The 21,541-nt window shown below is 32.5% G+C and overlaps 4 protein-coding genes across 5 annotated transcripts; 3 read left to right on the top strand and 1 right to left on the bottom strand.

Annotated features, from left to right (window-relative positions):
• Window positions 1–3,903: 3,903 nt before the first annotated feature.
• Window positions 3,904–6,885, top strand: LOC123712470 (MAPK regulated corepressor interacting protein 2). Its single transcript, XM_045665568.1, has 5 exons — window positions 3,904–4,046; window positions 4,125–4,209; window positions 4,459–4,568; window positions 4,795–4,851; window positions 5,042–6,885. Exons 1-5 carry the CDS (start codon window positions 3,995–3,997, stop codon window positions 5,185–5,187), a joined length of 450 nt encoding a protein of 149 aa, XP_045521524.1. The 5' UTR covers window positions 3,904–3,994; the 3' UTR covers window positions 5,188–6,885.
• Window positions 6,886–7,054: 169 nt separating this feature from the next.
• LOC123712530 lies at window positions 7,055–11,933 on the top strand. Of its 2 annotated transcripts, none has more exons than XM_045665670.1 (6): window positions 7,055–7,140; window positions 7,577–7,763; window positions 8,463–8,541; window positions 9,382–9,583; window positions 9,980–10,123; window positions 11,853–11,933. In XM_045665670.1, the coding sequence occupies exons 1-6, from the start codon at window positions 7,072–7,074 to the stop codon at window positions 11,913–11,915; spliced, it is 744 nt and encodes a 247-aa protein (XP_045521626.1). In that variant the 5' UTR covers window positions 7,055–7,071; the 3' UTR covers window positions 11,916–11,933. The 2 variants fall into 2 exon arrangements, with proteins under 2 accessions (XP_045521626.1, XP_045521625.1); XM_045665669.1 differs by having other exon boundaries at window positions 9,977–10,123.
• A 137-nt stretch (window positions 11,934–12,070) lies between these two features.
• Window positions 12,071–13,620, bottom strand: LOC123712268 (2-oxoglutarate and iron-dependent oxygenase JMJD4). Its single transcript, XM_045665278.1, has 2 exons — window positions 12,852–13,620; window positions 12,071–12,719 (listed from the first exon to the last, which is right to left on the bottom strand). The coding sequence occupies exons 1-2, from the start codon at window positions 13,370–13,372 to the stop codon at window positions 12,071–12,073; spliced, it is 1,170 nt and encodes a 389-aa protein (XP_045521234.1). The 5' UTR covers window positions 13,373–13,620.
• A 278-nt stretch (window positions 13,621–13,898) lies between these two features.
• Window positions 13,899–21,504, top strand: LOC123711718 (mRNA (2'-O-methyladenosine-N(6)-)-methyltransferase). The gene is made up of 7 exons (XM_045664437.1): window positions 13,899–15,169; window positions 15,240–15,380; window positions 15,990–16,166; window positions 16,539–16,810; window positions 17,799–18,009; window positions 18,265–18,323; window positions 19,892–21,504. Exons 1-7 carry the CDS (start codon window positions 14,240–14,242, stop codon window positions 20,106–20,108), a joined length of 2,007 nt encoding a protein of 668 aa, XP_045520393.1. The 5' UTR covers window positions 13,899–14,239; the 3' UTR covers window positions 20,109–21,504.
• The last annotated feature ends 37 nt before the right edge of the window (window positions 21,505–21,541 follow it).

Here is a 21,541-nt window from a genome sequence, read left to right as displayed (position 1 = left end):
TGTACACTGCATTTAGATGTAAGTAGATACTACATAATTATGACTTATACAGCCAGCAAGGCATCAATGTGATTCAATATGTTATTACAGTTATATTTTTTACCTAGTAACCATGTTTTTTGATCTCCTTCGTTTATGTCTAAAACCTGTCCTATATTATGGTTAAATGGACTGAACATTCTGTATTTAATCGAGAGAGGTTTACTAACAACCTACGATGACCTGCAAAACCGCAGCTAATCTTTTATAATACAACAATGTATGACGATATATCAGGCACACGAATAACCCTTTGAGTGACGTCAACGGTTGTGAAGCCAATTTCTCTCTTAACATTACTCAGGTGGTTCAATTTACATAAGCTAATTTTAATAATTTCAATAGTATATAGAAATTAGCCAATATGTTGCGTGAACGACTTCAAGGGCACAAGGAGTAGTCGTGTATGGCCGAGATGTATATATATTCCCACCTGAGTAGCAGGAAGCATAATTCCTGCAGTGGTATGATCATGCGTGTCACGAATATCATGCCAGATATATCTGTTCGAACGCTATTTCCACCAGATTTAAAAAAAATACAAAAAGCAATTAAAACCTACTGTACCACAAAGAACGGGTCGGCGGCCGTTGATACGCAATGTTATCTTAAAATAATAAGCCCAGAGTACATCGTACTCGTTTCGATATATCCATAACATGAAAAAATGAGTTGATAGTTTTTTTTATGTAATAGAAGGCAAACGGGCAGAAGGCTCATCTGATGTTAAGTGATACCGCCGCCCATGGACTCGAGAAGGCTCGTAAGTGCGTCGCCAGCCTTTCAAGAATTGGTACGTTCTTTTCTGGAAGGACCCTAAGTCGGATTGGTTCGGAAATACTACCCATGGTAAATGCGGTAGAAGATGCAGAGAGACCCAACATCTCTACGCAACGCCAAGGGATCAAGCCGCACGGAAAATGATTGGTCGTCGACGATTCGAATCGCTCTTCGTTGAATACGGTCAAGTAGAAGGAGCTGGTACTTGGGAGCTCCCGCCCAGAGGTGAGAACAGTATTCCACGTGGAGAACGTTGTGTAGTATGGGAACAATAACAAGTTAGACTGATAATACTACCTTGCTTTAAAATAGTTTAAAATACGCACACTCACTAAGGAATTATAGAATTGAGGGCGTAACTATTAACTAAACATGGTAATCAAACTCAAATGCGTCTTAAACCAAGCGAAACAAAAAAAATAGATAAATCAAATGTGACGATAAAAATATGTATTTCGAAGGTAAAATTAAGTAACAACATGAATTATGAATGATGATAAGGAACAATGAATTATGAACTACTTACAATTCAATAAAAACTTGTTCAATTAACGTTTTATTTTAACTTCACTAAAATATCATCGCTTCACTAAGTGGCTCTCCACTAAGTACCACTTAAATCGGTTCCTGCAAAACGAGTTAAAATTCGATACATCCGCAATTGTGCATTCAAACACTCGTTAAGTGAAAGTTACAATGGGGAAAGTCTGGCTTGAGTACTAAATTTACATTTAAGAGTCCTACTTACTACAATAACTTTAAACTACCGGCTGGGATTTTAAACTTATTCTACCAGTATTGGCTCAGCTTCAGCGTGCGACTCTCCTTCCTTGAGGTCGTAGATTTGAACCCCTACTGTGCACGAATAAACCTTATGTCTATGTACGCATTTAAAATTCGCTCGAACGGTGAAGGAAAATATCGTGAGAAAACCGGTTTGCCTTCGACCCAAAAAGTCGACAAAAAGCGTGTGTATACAGAAATCTGAGGCCCAGACCTGAAAATATAGTAGCACCACTGGTTTTATTTATTCGCGTCCGGGTTCGATTTGCGGCGAAAATGTCAGGTTCAAATACACAGAATGACACAAAGTTATATGATTTATTAACTTGAATACTTTGTTAAATGAATCAACACGTATATCATGTGCATCTAATAGTTATAACTTATAACCATATAAATATTGTTATCAAATTATTGCGCGTTTGGACATATTTTTGCCTCAGTTGAACATAAAATAAATTTAATGTGTATTAAATGTGCAAGGCCTAGAGGTCCAGAGTTGAATATGTTTTTTTACTTTTATTTTTTGTTAAGAGAACTGGCAGTAAAGCAGCAACATTAGGTGCACTCTCTGTGTGAATTTCGCGACTTATTATATGTAATTATTCTTATTAATGAGCTTAAAAAAATACGTTTATAAATAATGATTAAGACCGTATTCAAATTTATTTCATAACATTTAAATTTATTGTGCAGTCAAATGAATCTTGTTGTTCATAAGAAATTTGACATATTTAATATCGTTTCACATGAGATTAGGTGTTTATTATAAAATTTAACTATAATATTCCGAGTTAGGAAGGCCAAAGCTCAGTAAGTTATTATAACATTTATGGCATTAATAATCAAACTAGGATTGCAATAACCCTTTTTGATTAATCTGAAGATAAAGTCATGTTAGAAGATTATTTTTAATGCGCCTACATACGAATTAGTAGCAAAGTTCGTTAGAATTAAGAACGGGCGTTAGAATGAGCTATGATTTGACACTCGTACGTCAAAAATACATTTGATTTTAACTAACTGGAGTCATAGTTCGCGCTAAATCTAGCTTCTGAATCTCATCCGAAGCTCAACTAGGAAGCTTAACAATTATCGGAATGATGATTCATGAAACTTACAGTGACATAAATATAATAATAAGTAGAAAAGCACCATAGTAAACAATAACATTGTATGGTTACTTTGCTAATTAATTTTCATAACATGGTAGAGAAAGAACTATCGGCCGTTCCTCAGGGCTTAGAAGTTCTTGAAGAACATCATAACGAATCCATTTTCATCCACTTTTGCTTTTATTTATTTATTCATGTAAAAACTAAAAAAGAAATTAATTAATGATATAATAAGTACCACAGGAAGCACTTGCCTTTTAAATGATGCTTGCATGTCTTATTAATTCACGTCACGACAATTTTGTCGTCGCTTCATGTAATTGACGGAAATAACGCAACTCTTCCATACAAAGCCGAGTTTTTTTCATAATTTGTTTACAATTTAATCGGAAATAATCACGCTAATATATGTTCATATGATTGAATATTCATTCAATGGAAAAAGGAAGTAGCTAAAAGTACTTAGTTTTGTAATATAACATTGCCGCAATGACTCAGTAACAAACACATCTATTGGTAGTGAATTATTTTGTTATTATTTTTCAATAAAAAAAACATATTTCGAATAAAATTTAACAATTATTCACGTACTAAGGATTTATATAGCTAACAACTATTATTAATGCCTATGAGATAAAGTGTTTTAAAAATAATATTTTTGACTAACAAAGTTATTCCAACTGCTATGGCTCTATACTACTTCTTGAACTTGTACCGAACTGCAGCCACGTGGGCATTCGGGGCGCGGGCTTGCAATGATTTGTCTGGTGGAGGATACTCCCTTAAGGTCGAAGGACGAGCACCAGCTGCTTTTCTCCACACTGTATACGTAAATCTTGTAGTCAAAGAAATTAAAATATCAAAAATTTACCCTTCTATTTATAGCTACAGTGCGAGATAAAAAACAAATGAGGGCATGAAGTCTATATGCTTACCTGCTTAGCTTTTTTCGTGATTTGTAATAATTCTGTCTGCATTTTTTTGTCAAAATATGGTTTTACATTTGATAAAGTACATACATAAGGTGTTACCTATATGATGTGCTTTCAATTTCCATCAAATATTCATCAGTTTAATGTTTTTAAGTTTAATTATCTGTTTCTAACTGACATTGCGATGTTCAGACAACAATAACTGTCAAAATGCTAAGACAAAGTCATTTTTTAATACATAACGTCAGTTGTCACATGAACTTTGCATCAGCGGTCGATCGGCAACCCTAATTTAAAAATTTTATAAATTTATATAATTTTTTTAGAAATTTTTGGTAAATTAAAATGTATACTGTATCCAAGGGACCTAGCAAGATTGTTGCCAAAACAAGAAGAGGTATACTTTTGAGAGTGAGAAGTTAAGATGTTTGTCTAACCTTTCAATATCTAAAAAAATATTATTTATTTTACATAGGTCTTTCACAAAATTTGGAACGTTTGGATAGCCGAAAGGATTATAATAGGAAGTCATCTGATTCTGATAATGATGAAATTATAAGGTGAGTGAAGCTTATTTAACTATGATGCAATTTGTATGGTAAAAGTTATTTCACCACAGTTCTTTACATAACCTTCGCCGAAATTATCACGTTTGTTTATCGAATGAAAAACCCCTTCTTTTATTTTAAACAGTGACGCAAACACAATAATAATGCCCCACAAATATTTTCTTGTAATATAATATTTCTTTATGAGATCTTATTATTTTTTAATAAAATATTAGTATCAATTCAAATCCTCTATTTCAGTATGCCTAAGCCAATTTTTCATTCCAACGGAAAGAAGACTTTACACCAAAGAATACAACATAGTGTTTTAACTCCTCAACATGAAGAAATGATAAGATACATAAATGAAAGTAAGTAAATACAACTTAATAATACCTAATGCCATATTATGCACCTCTTTGATTACTAGTCATGACATAAGTAATTCAGGTTCAACAGTCAGGTTCTATGTGACTAGTAGTTTACGAAAAAAATTGTTTAGAGAATGCACAAAGGTTAAATCACAAAAAATTTATTTGAATATCTATTGGAACTTCACTTTTTTATAGTTGCATAAAATGTAATATATTATTCCAGCTTGGACTCAAACAGCAAACTTTGATAGTGAACCATCAACCCCTACAAGTACAATAGGTTAGTATTTACCTTATAAGGAATCCTGACAGCTCAGTTTAGCTTTCCAGTAACTGGAAGCCGAATAGTATGAAATATCAGCTAAATGTAAATAATAATCATAATAACAATCTTTGGCTATTAACATAAAAATTAAAGGCTGGAAAATCTTACCTACTCTCACCAAAGAAAATATTAAAATTATTTTAAGGTTCAGGCAGTTCATCACCTGCCCCATCCACAAGCCTATATTATCAAGATGATGAACCAAGCCCAGTTCTTCAGGATTTCAAGCCTTTCGACCTTGATACTTGGTGGGGCAAGAGACTGTTCCAAAACATCACAAACTCCCTATGAAACAAGACCTGATTTAAATAAAATCTTTGGTAGCGTAAGTCACAGTCAAGTGTAGTTTACTGAATGATTTATATATTTTTTACATTTCTTGTATTAAGCGAACTGTAATGTGAGAAAAATAATTATTGAGGATCTTATAGGACTATATATTTACATTTTAAATCTATCTAAAATGATGTTGTAATCAAATTTTAGATTTGAACAAATCACATCAGACAAACCAAAGAATGCTGTATATTTTTGTATCAATGTTGGTTGAGAATTTATCACAAGGATTGATATCACATTGCAGGATCTAAAAATTGGCAGATATATTTATTTAAAATAAATGCAATTTTAACCATTTGTAAATTTAGTAATCTACATTTGATTGTGGATCTCAGTAGGTAACACTATCTTAAGATGAAAATTTTCCAAAGCTCAACATTTTTTTTCCATTTTTGAACCAATATTCTATAAGATTTCTTTATCATGATCAGTTATATATTTTATATGTTTTAAACATTTTATCTGTAATATATTGTTTATTGTTACATGTTTTTGTACCTGCCGAAGCTGGCTTGATGAATTAATTTACAAAAGAACATATATTAGTTTGCACAACATACCTAAAGCTTTCCAAAGAAGTGCCTCGCTACTGTGAAATAGAGTTTAATATTGCCAGTTACTAGTTACATAAGAAATTAGTTTAAATAGAATAATAGAGACTGTGTCCTCACAATGAAATATGTATCTTATTCAATACAAACTTAATGATAATTTCTACTTAATTGGTAGAAATCTCTTTGTATAATCTTTGTTAATTTTTACAAATCAACCTATCATTTGGCAAAGCTGAGGTATGATTGATTAAACACCGAATAGCATTGATTAAAAAAATCTTGAATAAATCGAATAAATCATTCACATCATAAATTATAACATAAAGTAAATAAGTTAATTTTAAATGTTAGTTTAAATAAACTGTTACAGAAAACACAAGTTTTTATCTCAACATACAATTAGTGTTGTCTCTTTACAAATCAAAGGTTTATTAAAAAAATTACTGTCTTTGTTGCCTTGCTGGACAGGGTAAAGTAAGACATTACATAAATTTGTTTTCGCCATTAGTTTTATAAATAATTAATTTCATGTTTATGTATTACACCCAACATCACATCTAAAATCTAACTATTAGTATAACAAAACTGTCATAATTTTTTAAATTTATTTTTTACAATCAAATTATTACTTGTGTTCTATACTATAAACACTGTCCATAGTATTTCTATATATAGTTAGTTTATATAGTATTTGTTGATCAAAATTAACCAAATGCCTTACTGCTGTTGTTAGTAAGTGTTACACAATTATAGAAAAAAAGTTAAAGTGATCAATGTCTTCCATATTTTATTGGTTTAATCAAGACAAATCTTAGGAATATTGGTCTGTATGGTGCGGTTATTTAGTATATTGAAACGATATATTGTTTTTTTTTGTAATCATGCTATATATGTTTATTTTTATTAATAATAAAATGTCTGTGAATCATGTACCAAAATAGGAAAATTTGCTTTTTAATGATGATTTAATTAAGTTTCATTTTGTGCAATTACACATGTAGAGTTGTCCTTTTTAGATGATTTATATGAAATGTAGTGAGATGTAGAATACTTTTAGACTGATTTAGTTATAATCGTTATGCCTTTTGTTGTAGTTGAATAAACTTTTATTGACAACTTTTATGGTATATTTTTTTCTTTTAAATAAAATTGAGTTTACCCAAACACATTAGATTATAATTTATTTTGTATTTACTTTTTTGTCTGTTATCAATTACTCTTTGCATTTTTGGTTAAACGTCATTTGCGTTAATCATAATTATACGAGAAGCTAACTTCAATAATGCATCAAAATTTTTATGGTAATAACTTATTTGCACCGGAAAACTTCAAATATGTAGAAATAAATAAAGTAAGTGTTTCTATGGAAAAAATTGCACCTTTTTTACTGTAGTTGGTTTCTTTATGAAACGTGTTAAGAAAGAGACTAATCAAAAACGTTGCACAAAATATTTTTACTATCACGGATTTATGTTGTCCGAAAAAAATAGTATTATCATTGGTTTTTGCAAGAATGACAAACTACTTTAAAGGATATTAATGCGAAATTATCATATCACTTACAAAACTCGACTTGTTTCGAGCGTAGAGTACCTAGTATATTATTAAGTTAGTAAGTAAGCGAGGCGTAATAAATGATTTTTACTAAATCATGCAGAAGTTTATATCGTGTTAAATGGCTAGGAAACCTGTCATTCATATACGCTAATCTCATTTTTTTAGGGAAGCTGAAGGCCCATCTGATACTGCAGCCAATACTCTAAAGCCTATAGTAAAATCTGTTTCAGCAACCTGCCGCAACATACGATAATTTTTACAATGGAGTTTTAAATGCTAAAAATATTTTATGTAGTCTTGAGAGAAGTCTGAAAAAGACTCAAAACTACGAAGACCGGTTGCTGAAGTGTCAGTGTAAACATTTTCACACAACCAATGAGCAGTATATCTTCTCAAACGAAAACGATTCTTCAGAAGGTAAATTACGTTTTAAAGTAAATAAAGGCACATACGTCAGGTACTTTTACTATCTATGCATTAAAACCAGACTTACTTATTTTTACCCTTACTGCAAGTCATCAATATCAAACGTGTCCTAGCAAAATCAAGACTTCATAAGAGCGCATTAGGTTAGCAATAGCTCTAGTGGCTACTGAAACAAACGTAAGCCTGAAGTTCGCGTGAAATGAGAGGGACGATACAGAACTACAATAAAGTAAATAACAAATACTTTTTATTTAAATAACTCGTAACATATATAATATTTAATAAAAACGCTTGTGATAGCCCACAGCTAAACTAATGTGCTATAATATTTTTTGGCTTGATAATACTCACCATGATTGAATAAAAACTAAATTAGGCAAAAGTTAAAGGTCTTTTATTGGATCGCGGAATTTATATTGTATTGTGTTTTTAATGAGAGTCAGCCGTATAGTGAAGGGTCAATATATATTTATTATTATTAATTTATCACGTACAATAAGATCAAATCTACGATGAGTGATTTCGGTTAGTGCCCGCTCTTAAGAGTTACCAAAGCCCGGTGATGTATTGTAAGTAAATGCTATTACGGTCTAAACGTATAGACTAAACTAGACTAGTATTAAATATTTAGAATAAATAAAGACTAAATATTTAATACTACTTAAGGTTTTTACGTGCAATTTTTTTTAGAAAAATGTGTATCATCAAGGAACTCAGAAGACTTGGCGAATGATTGGGCCTCTATGAACGTTCTCTGTCTCAAATATCAGTGAGTGAACATTATCAGAACTTTCCTCTGAAAGCTCTGATGCTACTCTTAGCATTTTTAAAATGTATGGTATTACTTCTTTGGAGCATCGCATACAACTGTAACCAAACAAGGCTTGGTGATGTAAGCCGATGTCAGGTTTCTCACAAACCGTAAATTTTGAAGGATTTTTTTTTGTACTTTCGTATTTAAAGTAATTTCGAATTGTAGGTCATATCCTAATTTAATGTCTTTTTACCATTAGACACTCATAAAATAAGCGTGAAGTTTCATAGTAGTCATCACTCATATTAGAAATAAATTATTATTTAAATCAATACAACACTTGACCGTATTCAACGAAGAGCGGTTCGAATCGTCGACGACCAATCACTTTCCGTGCGGCTTGATGTTTGGCGTTGCGTAGAGATGTTGGGTCCCTCTGCATCTTCTACCGCATTTACCATGGGGAGTGTTCAGAAGAGTTGTTCGGTCTAATACCCGCAGCTGAGTTTCATTATCGGACGTCAAGGCAAAATACAAAATACCATCCGTATCACCTCGACGTCCGTCGTTCCACAACTGAGCGTTTTCTAAGGCAGTTTTTGCCGCGTACCACCACTATGTGGAACCAGCTACCCACTGAAGTATTTCCGAACAAATTCGACTTAGGGTCCTTCAAGAAAAGAGCGTCCCAAAAGGCCGGCAACGCACTTGCGAGCCTTCTGGCAATGTGAGTGTCCATGGGCGGCGGTATCGCTTCACATCAGGTGAGCCTCTTGCCCGTTTGCCTGATATTACATTTAAAAAAATATCCAGACTTTGTTCCTACTTAACTCGTACCTAAATATTGTACTCCAGGTATGAAGAACTATCAGCGCGATATGGTGTTTTATTACGCGAGTATGACGAACGTTGTAATTTAGAAACCTCCCACAAGGAAACAATTAGTAGATTACGAAATCGTATGAAAAGAAACCATACAAATCTTATTGAAGCTAACAAAGCATTATTAGCGGTTGGCGAAAAATACATGAAGCTTAGACAGAAAAAACTTATAGAGGTAACCTATTACTAAACTAAACTAAATTCAGGTAAATTTTAATACTGTATTGTCTATTGTATATATCTACTGTATTGGTGGCTTAAATGACTAGCTGTATCTCGTGATTTGTTAGTTCAACTGCAGATCATGAGGTCTTCAGAGGATTCTTTTTATTTCAACCCCTAAGTTAGACTTTAGAGACCTAAGTTAGAAGTTAGAGTTAACTTGACGGTGAAACTATCGGTCCTGTTCTCGCGATATCCGGATGTCTGGAATCCTAAGGTCCAGTTTAAAAGGCACAAAATAAACGCTGAATATTTAAATTTACCCTATTAAGCGAGTACATTCATCATTAGCTGTAATTTTTTTTATCATGAAGTTGTGTTTATCTCATGTTCTAATAACATACAGAAGGAGTGGTTCGAACATCGCATAGAACAATTGAAGCAGCGTATAGAAGATGTTGTTAGAACAGCGGAAAGAGCGCGGCTTGAACTCGATGATCAGTTGAATAATTGTCATGAAGACAACGTTTCGCTGTCGCTACTTGTGGAAGAGGTCTTTGTCATTATAACATTTAAGATACTAAACAAAAACATCGTCCGTTCATTTAATATCTTATCTTATTTTATAGAAAAAAGTTTGCCTCCTTAACGGGCAGGAGGCTCACCAAATGTTAAGTGATACCGCCGCCAATTGACACTCACACTGCCCGAAGTCTCACACTACGGTGCCCTTCTAAATGGTACTCTCTTTTGTTGAAGGACTATGGATCGATATTATTAACTCTATCATTGTCGACATATTCACTTATCAGCCTCTGAATTTTATGCCAAAAGGTATTTCTAATTGTATTGTATATGTCATTGACAAAAAATACACATACGAAACAAATATATAAATATTATTTTATAAACACACCTTTACTTTGTTCGTCACAACCGCTGTAAAATTTGCACAAAAATTTTAGGCAGACGTTAAAGTTTCAAGACTATGGTTTAACTATAAATTTGTTAAACGGACCGTAACGGAAACTTGCCTATTCGAATTCGAAATAATCTCTGTATGTCTCAACAATGAGTATTCATTTTCTGCAAATGATTATAGCACAGACAACTAAAATTAAAAAAAAACAGATTAATATAAAGATACACACAACAATCCTCGTTATTATTCAATAATTCCGCCAGCGTGGAATTTGTGTATTTTGATAAGATTTGTAACGTTCAACATTAATCGTTATACCTAGGGAACACTAACAATTATTAGACAATTAAAGACGGCTTAATGTAGAAAAGTGCCAATACTTTTATTGTTTTTCGAAATAATATCCGTTCCTCTCTACACATCCTCGCATTCGATTGAACCACTGAGAAAAGCAGTGGGCCCATTCTTCCTTAGGGGTCTATTCAATGGCATTTTCGTGCGCTTTCACCGCATCATCAGGGCTCGTAAAGTGAATACTTCGAATTTTATCTTTAGTTCTTGGGTATAAATGAATGTCACAGGGCGTCAGGTCAGGACTGTATAACGGATGACTCATTATCTCTACACCTGCCATAGTCAAAGATTCACCAGACCATGCAAAGGTGTTTCTGGTCGGTTAACGTATGAGGAATTCATCTAGTACAAAGCTTCCTGACGCCTAAGTGTTCGTGTAATATTTTTTGAACTTGACTGATAGCAATGCCTAGGCTTGCCCGTATCTGCTGATAGGTCACTTATCTTTTATTAGGTCTCTTACTTTATCTTACTCTGTCATGCGTCGCTCAGCACTAATGTTATCTGGAGTAGTCGCTATTAAAGGACGTCCCTCACCCGGATCATCATTGAGATTGCTACGTCCACGCTTAAACTCGTTAAAACAATTGTAAATAGTGGCACGAGATGGGGCTAATCGCAGCCTATCATAGCTTTGTTGTTGAGTAAGCCGACAACGAAAGTCATAATAAATCATTGACCGAAAATATTCTCGCGTTTTCAAGAGTTTTAGATTTGCCGCAAATTCACAAAAACAATTGTCAATTGAATGCAATATAGTACATTGGGTTGTCAGTTGTAAAATTAAAATTCGAAAAACGTTTTCATTAGCAATGTTTCTAACTGGCCTATTCTAAACATTTTCAGCGTTACCCACATACATACCAAATTACGTAAAACTAAAAAAATATATATCTAAACCTTCCTTCACTACCTACGGATAAAACCTGTACAAAATCTGTACACTACTTTTAGAGTTTATCTTATAAAATAGGTATATGAGTAGTAATGCCTTATTTATTTTCAGGTAAGAAAATGCAATTCGTTATTTTTAGAGAACATTCAAATGAAGTCTAATGTTGATGAATAAAAGTTGAAAAATACATTACTTTACATATTTTATTAATAGTTTTAATCTATAGTAATATGCTTTATTTTAATATAAAAAAGAAAAAGTTTTGTTTAACATCAACAGTATTTGTCAATCAAATACCAACAGAATTTATATTGCATATTAATAATTTATTAATTTGTCATCCTATCTTTTATATCATGAAATTGTGATAATATATTGCCTAGTAAACTATTATTAAATAACGCATGGTTTTCAACTAAGTTAAAAATTTTATACAAAATGTGTAAATCAAAAATTATATGGTTCTTACCAAAATTATACGAATCAAATACTGTAAATGGCATACTATTTATTTGATTTAATCTCTTTTCAGCTATGTGCATAATTAATTTCATAAAAGATTTAAAATTCATACCAAATATAGATTTTAAAATTAGTTGACATTGTTTTAAGTACTCGGGACTATCCTTGAACTCCTCAATTTCTTTTTCAACATCACTCAAGTTCTTTTGTAAGGCATTCCAAACCTTTTCTATATTACATGAATTAATGAAATTATGGTTTATAGAAATTGTATCATATAAATTAAGAACTTGATGATGCCAACCAGTTGGAACAAATATTGCATCGCCCCTTTCTTGAATAACTTCTAAATATCTGATATTTTCATAATTTTCCTTATTGAAAAGTATTGGCAAGTTTCCAAGAGAGTCCCTGAGTTTATCTTCTTCACCTGGTGGAAACAATACCCATTTCTTTTTTCCAACAATATTAACAGACCAGCTATATGACGTATATACATCAGCATGCAATGGTGTCCTGCAACAGGTAAAAAAATTGAATGTATGTATAATTATTTTAAAGCAAAATTGATGTATTTATTATTATTAAATAAAAGTTGTTAAATTAACGAATTTACTAAACAACTTGCATTTTCACATACTAACTTACCATGAATCTTTTGGGCCAATATAAACAAACTGAAAGTCATCTTCTCCGTTATCTTCTGCATATTCATTAAGCCAATCGGAGGCAAAATATTCAGGAACCTTGTAAAAATCATTTCTTACATTCATTTGCTTCAATTTTGCTTTTAAATGCCAATCTTTTAGATACAAGAGGTTTTCTTTATTTTTATGTTTTAAATATTCCATAAATTCTTTAACTTCCATAGTGAATTTACACTGAGCATTGTAGTCAATTTTTTCACAATCTGCAACGGGGGCCTCAAAATCACCATAATTTTGTATAAAATATTTACAGTTTATTTCATTATTTAGAACCCACTCATTGTATGCTTTCCAATTTCCACAAACATTTTTTATTACACACGGAGAGTTATTTAACATAAAGTTTTTATAAAAATCCTCGTAAACCATTTCACCATCATTTATAATTCTAATTTCCATTTCAACCTGATTAATAATTGGGAGTTCAACAAAACTCACTTCTAATGTCTCTATTTCAACCATAACTTCTAATTGCTAAAGGGCTGTTTGAACTTTTCCAATAATAAACATACATTTACTGTACGTAATACAGCACGCGTAAATGCGTACACACTATTTAATGCATACTTTGGAAATAAGAAGAAGATAATGTTGTATAATGAGAACAATTATATAATTTTGATGAAATTTTAAACATTTAAATTTAAACTTAGAAAGAGAGAAATCACAGATTGCGTCCGACTGCTAAGAAGAAATTAAATGTCAGAAGATGTGTGAACTGTAAACCTTTTTTGTCTTGATATGTGGATGATGTCAATACTCAATGTCATTAATTATGTTAGCTCATTTAAATGTATTTTCAGAAGATGGATGACCGATAAAAAGACTTGACTTAAAGGTTTCGTTACCGGGCCATAATATTATGAAAATTGTCAAAACTCCTTGTCAAGTATAGTAAAAGATATTCTATAGTCTGTGAAATTAAGGTGTCTATTTAGGTGCATTCTTCATTCTGTATGAATTTTCCGTATTTAATCTGTGTCTAGAGAGTGCTTGGGGAGCTACGCCAGCCAATTTTTTAATAAAACATTTCGATGTTTTAAAGTGTTTTCTAATACTTTTAGTGCTTCTGTGCTTAATAATTTCTAAAATGTGTTTTTTCTCGATTTAAAATATATATAATCATGAGTTTCACTAATGTTAGAGTGTTAAGCTCCGTTGATTATCTTGGCGGTAACAATACTATGTATTCTAACAAAAATATAATTGTACAAAAATGACAATTTTTAGCTAGAAAATAATAAGTACATAAGTTAGAAACCTACGATATAAATAAGTGACGCTATCATATAAAGTTTTACAAAGAATTTTTTATACAAATTCATCGATATGAACGATGTCCGAGACAAAGTTGTGGCTGGATCTTCCACATGGGAAAGTGGTGCAGGTCAGAGCGACTCATCACCTGAGATTCAATCTTCACCCGGTGGAAGTGGAGAAACTCCACAAACACCGGGAGCTCCAGCACCTTTAGCGCCTCATCTTGCGGCAGACTTGCATCCTGATCTCATCCAACAAGGCTGGCGAAAGTATTGGTCTAAAAGAGAAAACAGACCTTACTTTTGGAATAAAATTTCTGGTGAATCTATGTGGGAGTTGCCAGCTGTTAAAAGAGACTTCGATCCCATTACAGATCCTTTGGGAATATGTCACACAGGTCCCCCAAATCCAGGGAATATGACTCCAAGTGCAAGTAAACGACGGCCGTCAGAAGATAATGGCCCTCCTCCTAAAAAATTTGTTCTGTCTGGTCCATGGGATATTGAGGTACCAACCAATGTTGTAATCTATGAACGCCCTCCTACAATTTGTCCTCATCCTCATCCAGAAATTGAAGGCTTCAGGTTTACACTTGCTAATAAATTAAGGCAATGCTATCAAGAACTTTGTCATACTAGAGAAAGTATAGATGCACCAAAGGAATCATTTAACCGTTGGTTAATGGAGAGGAAAGTGAATGATCAGGGAGGTTCTGATCCACTGTTGCCAAGCCATTGTTTTCCAGAAATATCAAGATCTATGTATGAAGAAATTATGAATGATATACCAATAAAGTTAACTCACCCAAAATTTACTGGAGATGCAAGAAAACAGCTATCTCGGTATGCTGAAGCTGCAAAGAAAATGATAGAATCAAGGAATGCATCTCCAGAAAGTCGAAAAGTGGTTAAATGGAATGCAGAAGACACATTTCAATGGCTCCGGCGTACTGTTGGTGCGACTTATGATGATTTTCAAGATCGCTTAGCACATTTAAGAGTATGACATTTTCTTGAAAAATTTATCTTCCTCTTATCTGTCCAGCTTCTTAATAACTTGATATTTTCAGCGGCAATGTCAGCCTCACTTGGCAGAAACAGCAAAAGCTTCAGTAGAAGGAATTTGCCTTAAAATTTACCACTTATCTGCAGAATATGCACGAAAAATAAGAGAAAAGCACAGTGTTCTCCTGAAAGAAAATGGAATTCAGGTAATAGTTTTCTTAAAAGATGTCCTGTATTAAACAAAAGTCTTATAAGATTCTAGTTTGATCCTAAGGTTTCCCAAGTTAAACAGAATATACTAAAAATTGAATTCTAAATCATAAAATGATTTTTAATACATTAGAGTAACAAGATTAGTTTCTCAGTTAATATCTTAGGGTAATCTATGTGTTGTCAGTCATGATTGAACTTAGAATTAAAAGTAATAAAAATAGAAATTATAATAGTTATTTGTATCTGTCAACTGAAAAGTTGAAAGATGTATTTATCTAGGGAAAATAATACAAAGAAAAGGCACCAAAAATGTGTGAATATTTCATAAAACTGAACCGATTTTGATGAAACTGGTGAAGTTCCCTTAATTAGAAGAAACCTGATATTTTATTTACATGACTTGGTTTACAGTTTGTGGACAACTAAACCTAAATAAATACCTACATATTATCAAATTCAAACAATTATTAAAAAAAATGGTTAAGTGGCTATAAGTCTCGGCTGTTAATGGCGAATAAATTTTAATGTAGATTATGACTGAGTTTCTAAATTCAAACCCTTCAAATAAGAAATGGTCATATCATGAAAGAAATTTATTCCAGGAAATGCCAGCACCACTCCAGCAAGCTGCTCTTCGTAAAGTGTGGTGTTACCCAGTACAATTCGCGTTACCGGCACCCAGGCCTCCAATAGTAGAACACTTTATTGACCGCGATCAGGTATTACTGCGGTACCTTGGAGAGACGCAAGTCCTTAACGCTACCTATTTACAAAAATTGGTATGTACATTAAAAAATTTCAAGTGTTATACTATATTAAAAAAATTGTGAAAGTGTAAAGAATTAAAAATTACAGATTAAAAACATTCTAATTATTTTTATTGTATTTAATTCCTCAAGCGAGGTTCAAACTGCAATTATCACTATTTAAGTGTGTTTGGAAGCATTTACTTTTATTTTTGATGAACCTTTGTATTTTATTTTTAAATATTATTTGTGTTAGGATATCAATAATGGGCTGGTGCAAGTCGTCAAAGCGAACAGTAATAATTAGGCACAACTTTATTTTAATTTAATTCTCAAAACACCATTATGCAAATTACTATGTTTAAACAGAACAGTAAAAAGAATGCATTTTAAAACCTCTTTCAGGAACATCTATACCGATACAGCTGTTTCGACGATAAGAAGTTCGAATTATTTTTATCGCGCATATGGTGTTTACTTAGACGATATGCGGCTTGGGTGGGGGCAGGGGGAGGTGATTCGCACTTGGCACAAATGTCGGCACCTGTCCCAGTACTTGAGTGCCTCCAGAGATGCTTTGGAGTCACTTTTGAGTGTTTCGCTAGTCCATTAGACTGTTATTTTAGACAGTATTGCTCTGCGTTCGCCGATACCGACTCGTATTTTGGATCGAGAGGGTGAGTTTATGGTAAATGGGTTCGATTATTGAAAAAAAAACAATAATAATGTAATAAAAAAAGGTTTTTATACAAACTGTATAAAATGCAGAAATGTAATTCAATTCTTTAATATACTTTTCTTTCAAATTAAGAGTGCCTTTAATAGAAATTTATGAAGGCTATTGTGTGAACACTACAGGAAAATTTACATTTCATACATTATCATGAATTGTGTCCTCTTTTAGGTCGTGTTGCATTTTATGTATAAAAATTTGAAAACAATTTTTTTCGATTGTGATTCGTCAGCGTCTATACCGACGCAAACCGTTCAGCCAATAATCAACAAGCGAAACGCGATGTTTATTTTTTTGTATTACATTCACGTCCTCCAACCATTTCAGTATTTAACATATTTTTTTTATATACATGTGTCTTCACGACATCATGGAACATTACGATCTAGCCTAACTTAAGACTAATAAGTAATTGAAGTCTAACCTAATTTACTAAAAAGGATTGTTATCATAAGTAAGTGTCCAATAACGCTATTTGTAGTCTGTATTAAAGGGAAAACACTTTGTTCTTGTGTTCAATTTTTTTTCATTCATTGGTTAGCACTTAATATTAAAGAACACTAACACTAATTCACTAGTTCAAATGGTTTTGTCCTTTTCAATCTTCTCACTAGGCCCGGGGTGTCAAGGACTTAAATAGCCTCTAGTATTGAAGATGAGATTGACAAAGTATTTGCATACTATCAATACAAACGTTATACTTTGTTCAGGGCATGCCGGTTTCCTCACTGTTTTCCTTCATCGAACTGTTTGACTATTAATTGCGCACACAAAAGTCTAACGGTGTAAGTCGGGATTCGAACGCACGACCTCAGCGTTGACAGCTCAAATTATTTGTATACAAATTTTCTGTTCTCGTAACCACATTCAAATATATACTTCGGCTAACACATGGTTAACACATAGGCGATTAATGTTTTCGGACATCGCAGGCCCTTTCTCGAGCTCCGACCTGTATCGGGGTCGCTGGTTGCGCATCCGCCCCACTGTGAGCCTTTGCTTGAGGCTGCGTTAAGGCATATGGAGAGGCTATTACAGGACTCGGCTGAACCACTTAGTTTCGTGGTCTTCTTACCGGAGTGGCCAGATAGACCCACTCATGCTTTACACAAATTGCAGGCCAGCCATTTTAAAAGGAAACAGGTTTGTTTAATAGTTTTTATTATTTTTCTGCAGCAGATCAAATGTAATTTTTATATGTTTAAATCTTATTAAGAAAAACAATACCTGTGTTTAAAAAAAAAAAATTAGAATCTAGTTCTGACTTAATGAGTGTAGTAATTTTTTAGTTCTGTTTTTGCCTTTAAGCCCAGATTATAACTAGTACTTTTAAGTACCAGTGTATGAGTATGCTTTTTTTACATTTTACATTTCCTAAACTATAGAATATAATTTCAGGTCGTCATTCCTGCCTTCGAACACGAGTATCGTCACGGTTTTCAACATATGCTTCCGAAGTAAGTACAGCTTAATCAACTGAAAACTTTTTTAGAACTCGAATGAAATACTTTTTCAATCTAAACATTTAAATAACTGGTAAAATTGTGTAATGTTGCTATCTGTAAAATTAAAGTGAGAATATAGTTGCGGAATTCCTAGCAATATAATTGTCATTATATGGACAATAGGGAAACCAAAGACGACCAATTCGACGTTTCAGGAAATTTTAGCTGATTAAATATGTTTTTTAATAGTAGTCATGTAAAAATTTTGTAAAGTGTTTTATTTATTATGTGATATTATATAATTACATACCCAGTCCAGTCATAAATTCTGTTACAAATGATTATGCATGTTTTATATGAAATGTTAAAATGTATACCTATACATAAATTCAAGTCTCAGCTAAAAATAAAAATAAAATATTCTATTCGAAATGACTACCTTTGGCTTTTATAAAGGCCTTTTATCTGTTTGGCCACGAAACTGTGGATTTACGCACTGGTTCCAAGAGAAATCGGCACTTTTCGTGTTCAAAGGATTTTTAAGACTCAAATGTCGCATCGTTTAGAGCAGGCCATGTCCTCTAAAACTGACCATAATTTGAAGTCTCAAGTTGAGGTCTGGGCCAGTTAATAAAGTCCGGAACGTTGGTTTCAAGCCAGGTGGCGGTAGTTCGTGCCTTGTGACCTGGTGCAGAATCCTGTTGGAAAGTACACGGTTTATACCGTGTATAAAAATATTTTTAAAGAAAGTATTGCTTCAGAGGTTTCACAAGAGGATCCAAGGCTGTATTATGACACCTTGACCACCAAACCATCACTGACGCTGGATGATGACCACGTTGTTCTTTTCCGACTGTGAGCGTTCTGTAGTCTTCAATCGTGAAAATGTTTTCATCGGTAAAGAGGATATGTCTGTGCTTATCATCTGCGTATCACGACAGAAGGAGTTTTGATCAATCCACTCTTTAATTGTAAATATTTATTTAGGGCAGATCTGTATATCCACGATAAGCACCGAGCTTCAAGTTTTATTTTATAATACTCGACAGAGTCCTGGTCCTTCGTTCCTCGAGAAATGAAGATTCCCTCTTTTCTCGCGATAAGATTGTTTGCTTCGATGAATTCTAGCTTTAATAGCCTTTGTAATTATAACAGCACGCGGCCGCCTCCATTATTTCTGTTCTTCGACAGACGAAGTGATGTTGTATCTGTTGATAGTACGATATACGAACATACGGCTGATACCAAGCTTTTGAAGTGTCTTTGAAATATGATTGAACACCGCAATTCTATTTCCTTTAACACCCCATTCCATATTGTAATTTGATAATGAACACGAAAAAATATGTGAAATGGCGCAAAATCGAGTTAATTAGTAAGTTTCTAAAATAATATACGTGTTCCGAATTCAAAATAATTAAAAAGTTGAAAAAAATATAAGTTTTTATGGGACAGTAGTTATAGACAGACTAGTGTGACATCCTGACAGTATTAAAATAATATTATAATCTATATGTAGCTTAATATCTTTTCAAGTATGTTTTGTAATTGAATGAATGAAGAATGTTCTATAATTTCAGAAACGAGATATACTTCCGTTGGGGTGGTGGTACCGTAGTAGTGTGGCTTCAAAACGCAGCCGGCTTCGCACGATGGGGCCCCACTGAAGACAGAGTAGAGGCTTTACTGGACGCCTGGAGGCCTAGAGCTAAATTACGATCTCCTGAAGATAATCCTCCAGCTGTTCCAGCACCCACTCCCGAAACTGACACACCAGCACCAGATAAACGACCATAGGTACACAAATAAAACTGCATAAAAACTAAATCAATCTCCGTTTTAACTAGAATATTGTGTTTATATATTTACTTTTTCAATATACTTATCAAAAAGCCACTGCTCATTTAACCTGGCTTTTATAATTTTGTATATTTAAGATTGAATTCTATTGATTGATTCTATTGAAATGAAATTATACATTATCAAGTAAACTTTTCTCTTTCCATGACAAAAGGAAAATAATTTAATCAGACTGATTTAGTTTTTATAAATAATGAGGGTAGACTACTTCAAAATATCTTTAATAATTACCACTATCCGTTGTTTCCTATGCAAAACGTATTGTCAATCGAATAATCTACGACTCGTATTTTACACGTATAACGGGCTTATACTAAGCAAGTATCAATTCCAAAAATACCATAAACTGCCATGAATTCAGAGTAAACATAGAAGACAACAAAATACAAAGAACACAACCTACTCTATAGCTTACTTTACAACAAATAACAATTTTAAATACAAATATATTAATAAATATTATTTCCATTAATACTATTATTATATTTTTAAAAAATACCGTAAAATGCATAAAATTCATGTTAAAAAAACATTTAAGAGTACTATTTTACCTTCTCGTAAAAATGGCATAACAGACTACATATTGAAAGAGATATATAAATATATAGAATAGAAATGTTTTATTATAAAAATTGTTCCTTTTTATACACTTAAAGCTTACACATGTTAAAATGAAACTACAATGAGTGTATACAAAGATGGTTAAATAATTACTATAGAAGTGTTTTTATTATAATGGTCATGTAATTAATACAATTGCACAACAAACAGCAATTATCTCAATAATAGAATTGTTATAGAGGAAAATAGTACATGTGATGTTTTGCTTTATTGAGTGGGGGGGGGGGGTGTATTATTTAATGTGTGAGGTTATGGAAGGTCTCAGTTGTAAAGCAGTGTAAAATTTAAAAAATTGGAGGCTTATTTCGTTTATTTTAAATATAATGTAACACATTTGTCCTTATATACATAATCACTGATATAGTGTGGCCTGCAATATGGTTTGTGAGTATTTGTATGATTTGTCTTGTGCTGATTCTATACCCAAGTTTTTTAATGAATAGCCTTGGTTTCAATGCATTTATTCCAGAAAATTGTCATATAACAAATATTCCTATCACAAAGTTTATGAAATAAAAATCAAAAGAAAAATCAATTTAAGATTATATTTTACTTTTACATAATAATTTTCTATATACATAAGTCTGTAAATAAATGAAATGGACATTGTAAATAGATTTAGATCTACTTTAGTTGTCAAACTTATTGTAAGTTCTTTTTTATTAAGTCCCTTTTTCACTGTTGTATAATTCTAAAGATATATTTTGATTGTTTAATTATATTTTTTGAAAAATATACACTTTTATTTT

This window comes from Pieris brassicae, chromosome 7 (assembly GCF_905147105.1).
Source record: "Pieris brassicae chromosome 7, ilPieBrab1.1, whole genome shotgun sequence".
NCBI lineage: Eukaryota > Metazoa > Arthropoda > Insecta > Lepidoptera > Pieridae > Pieris > Pieris brassicae.
This window is presented reverse-complemented; position numbering and strand designations above follow the sequence as displayed.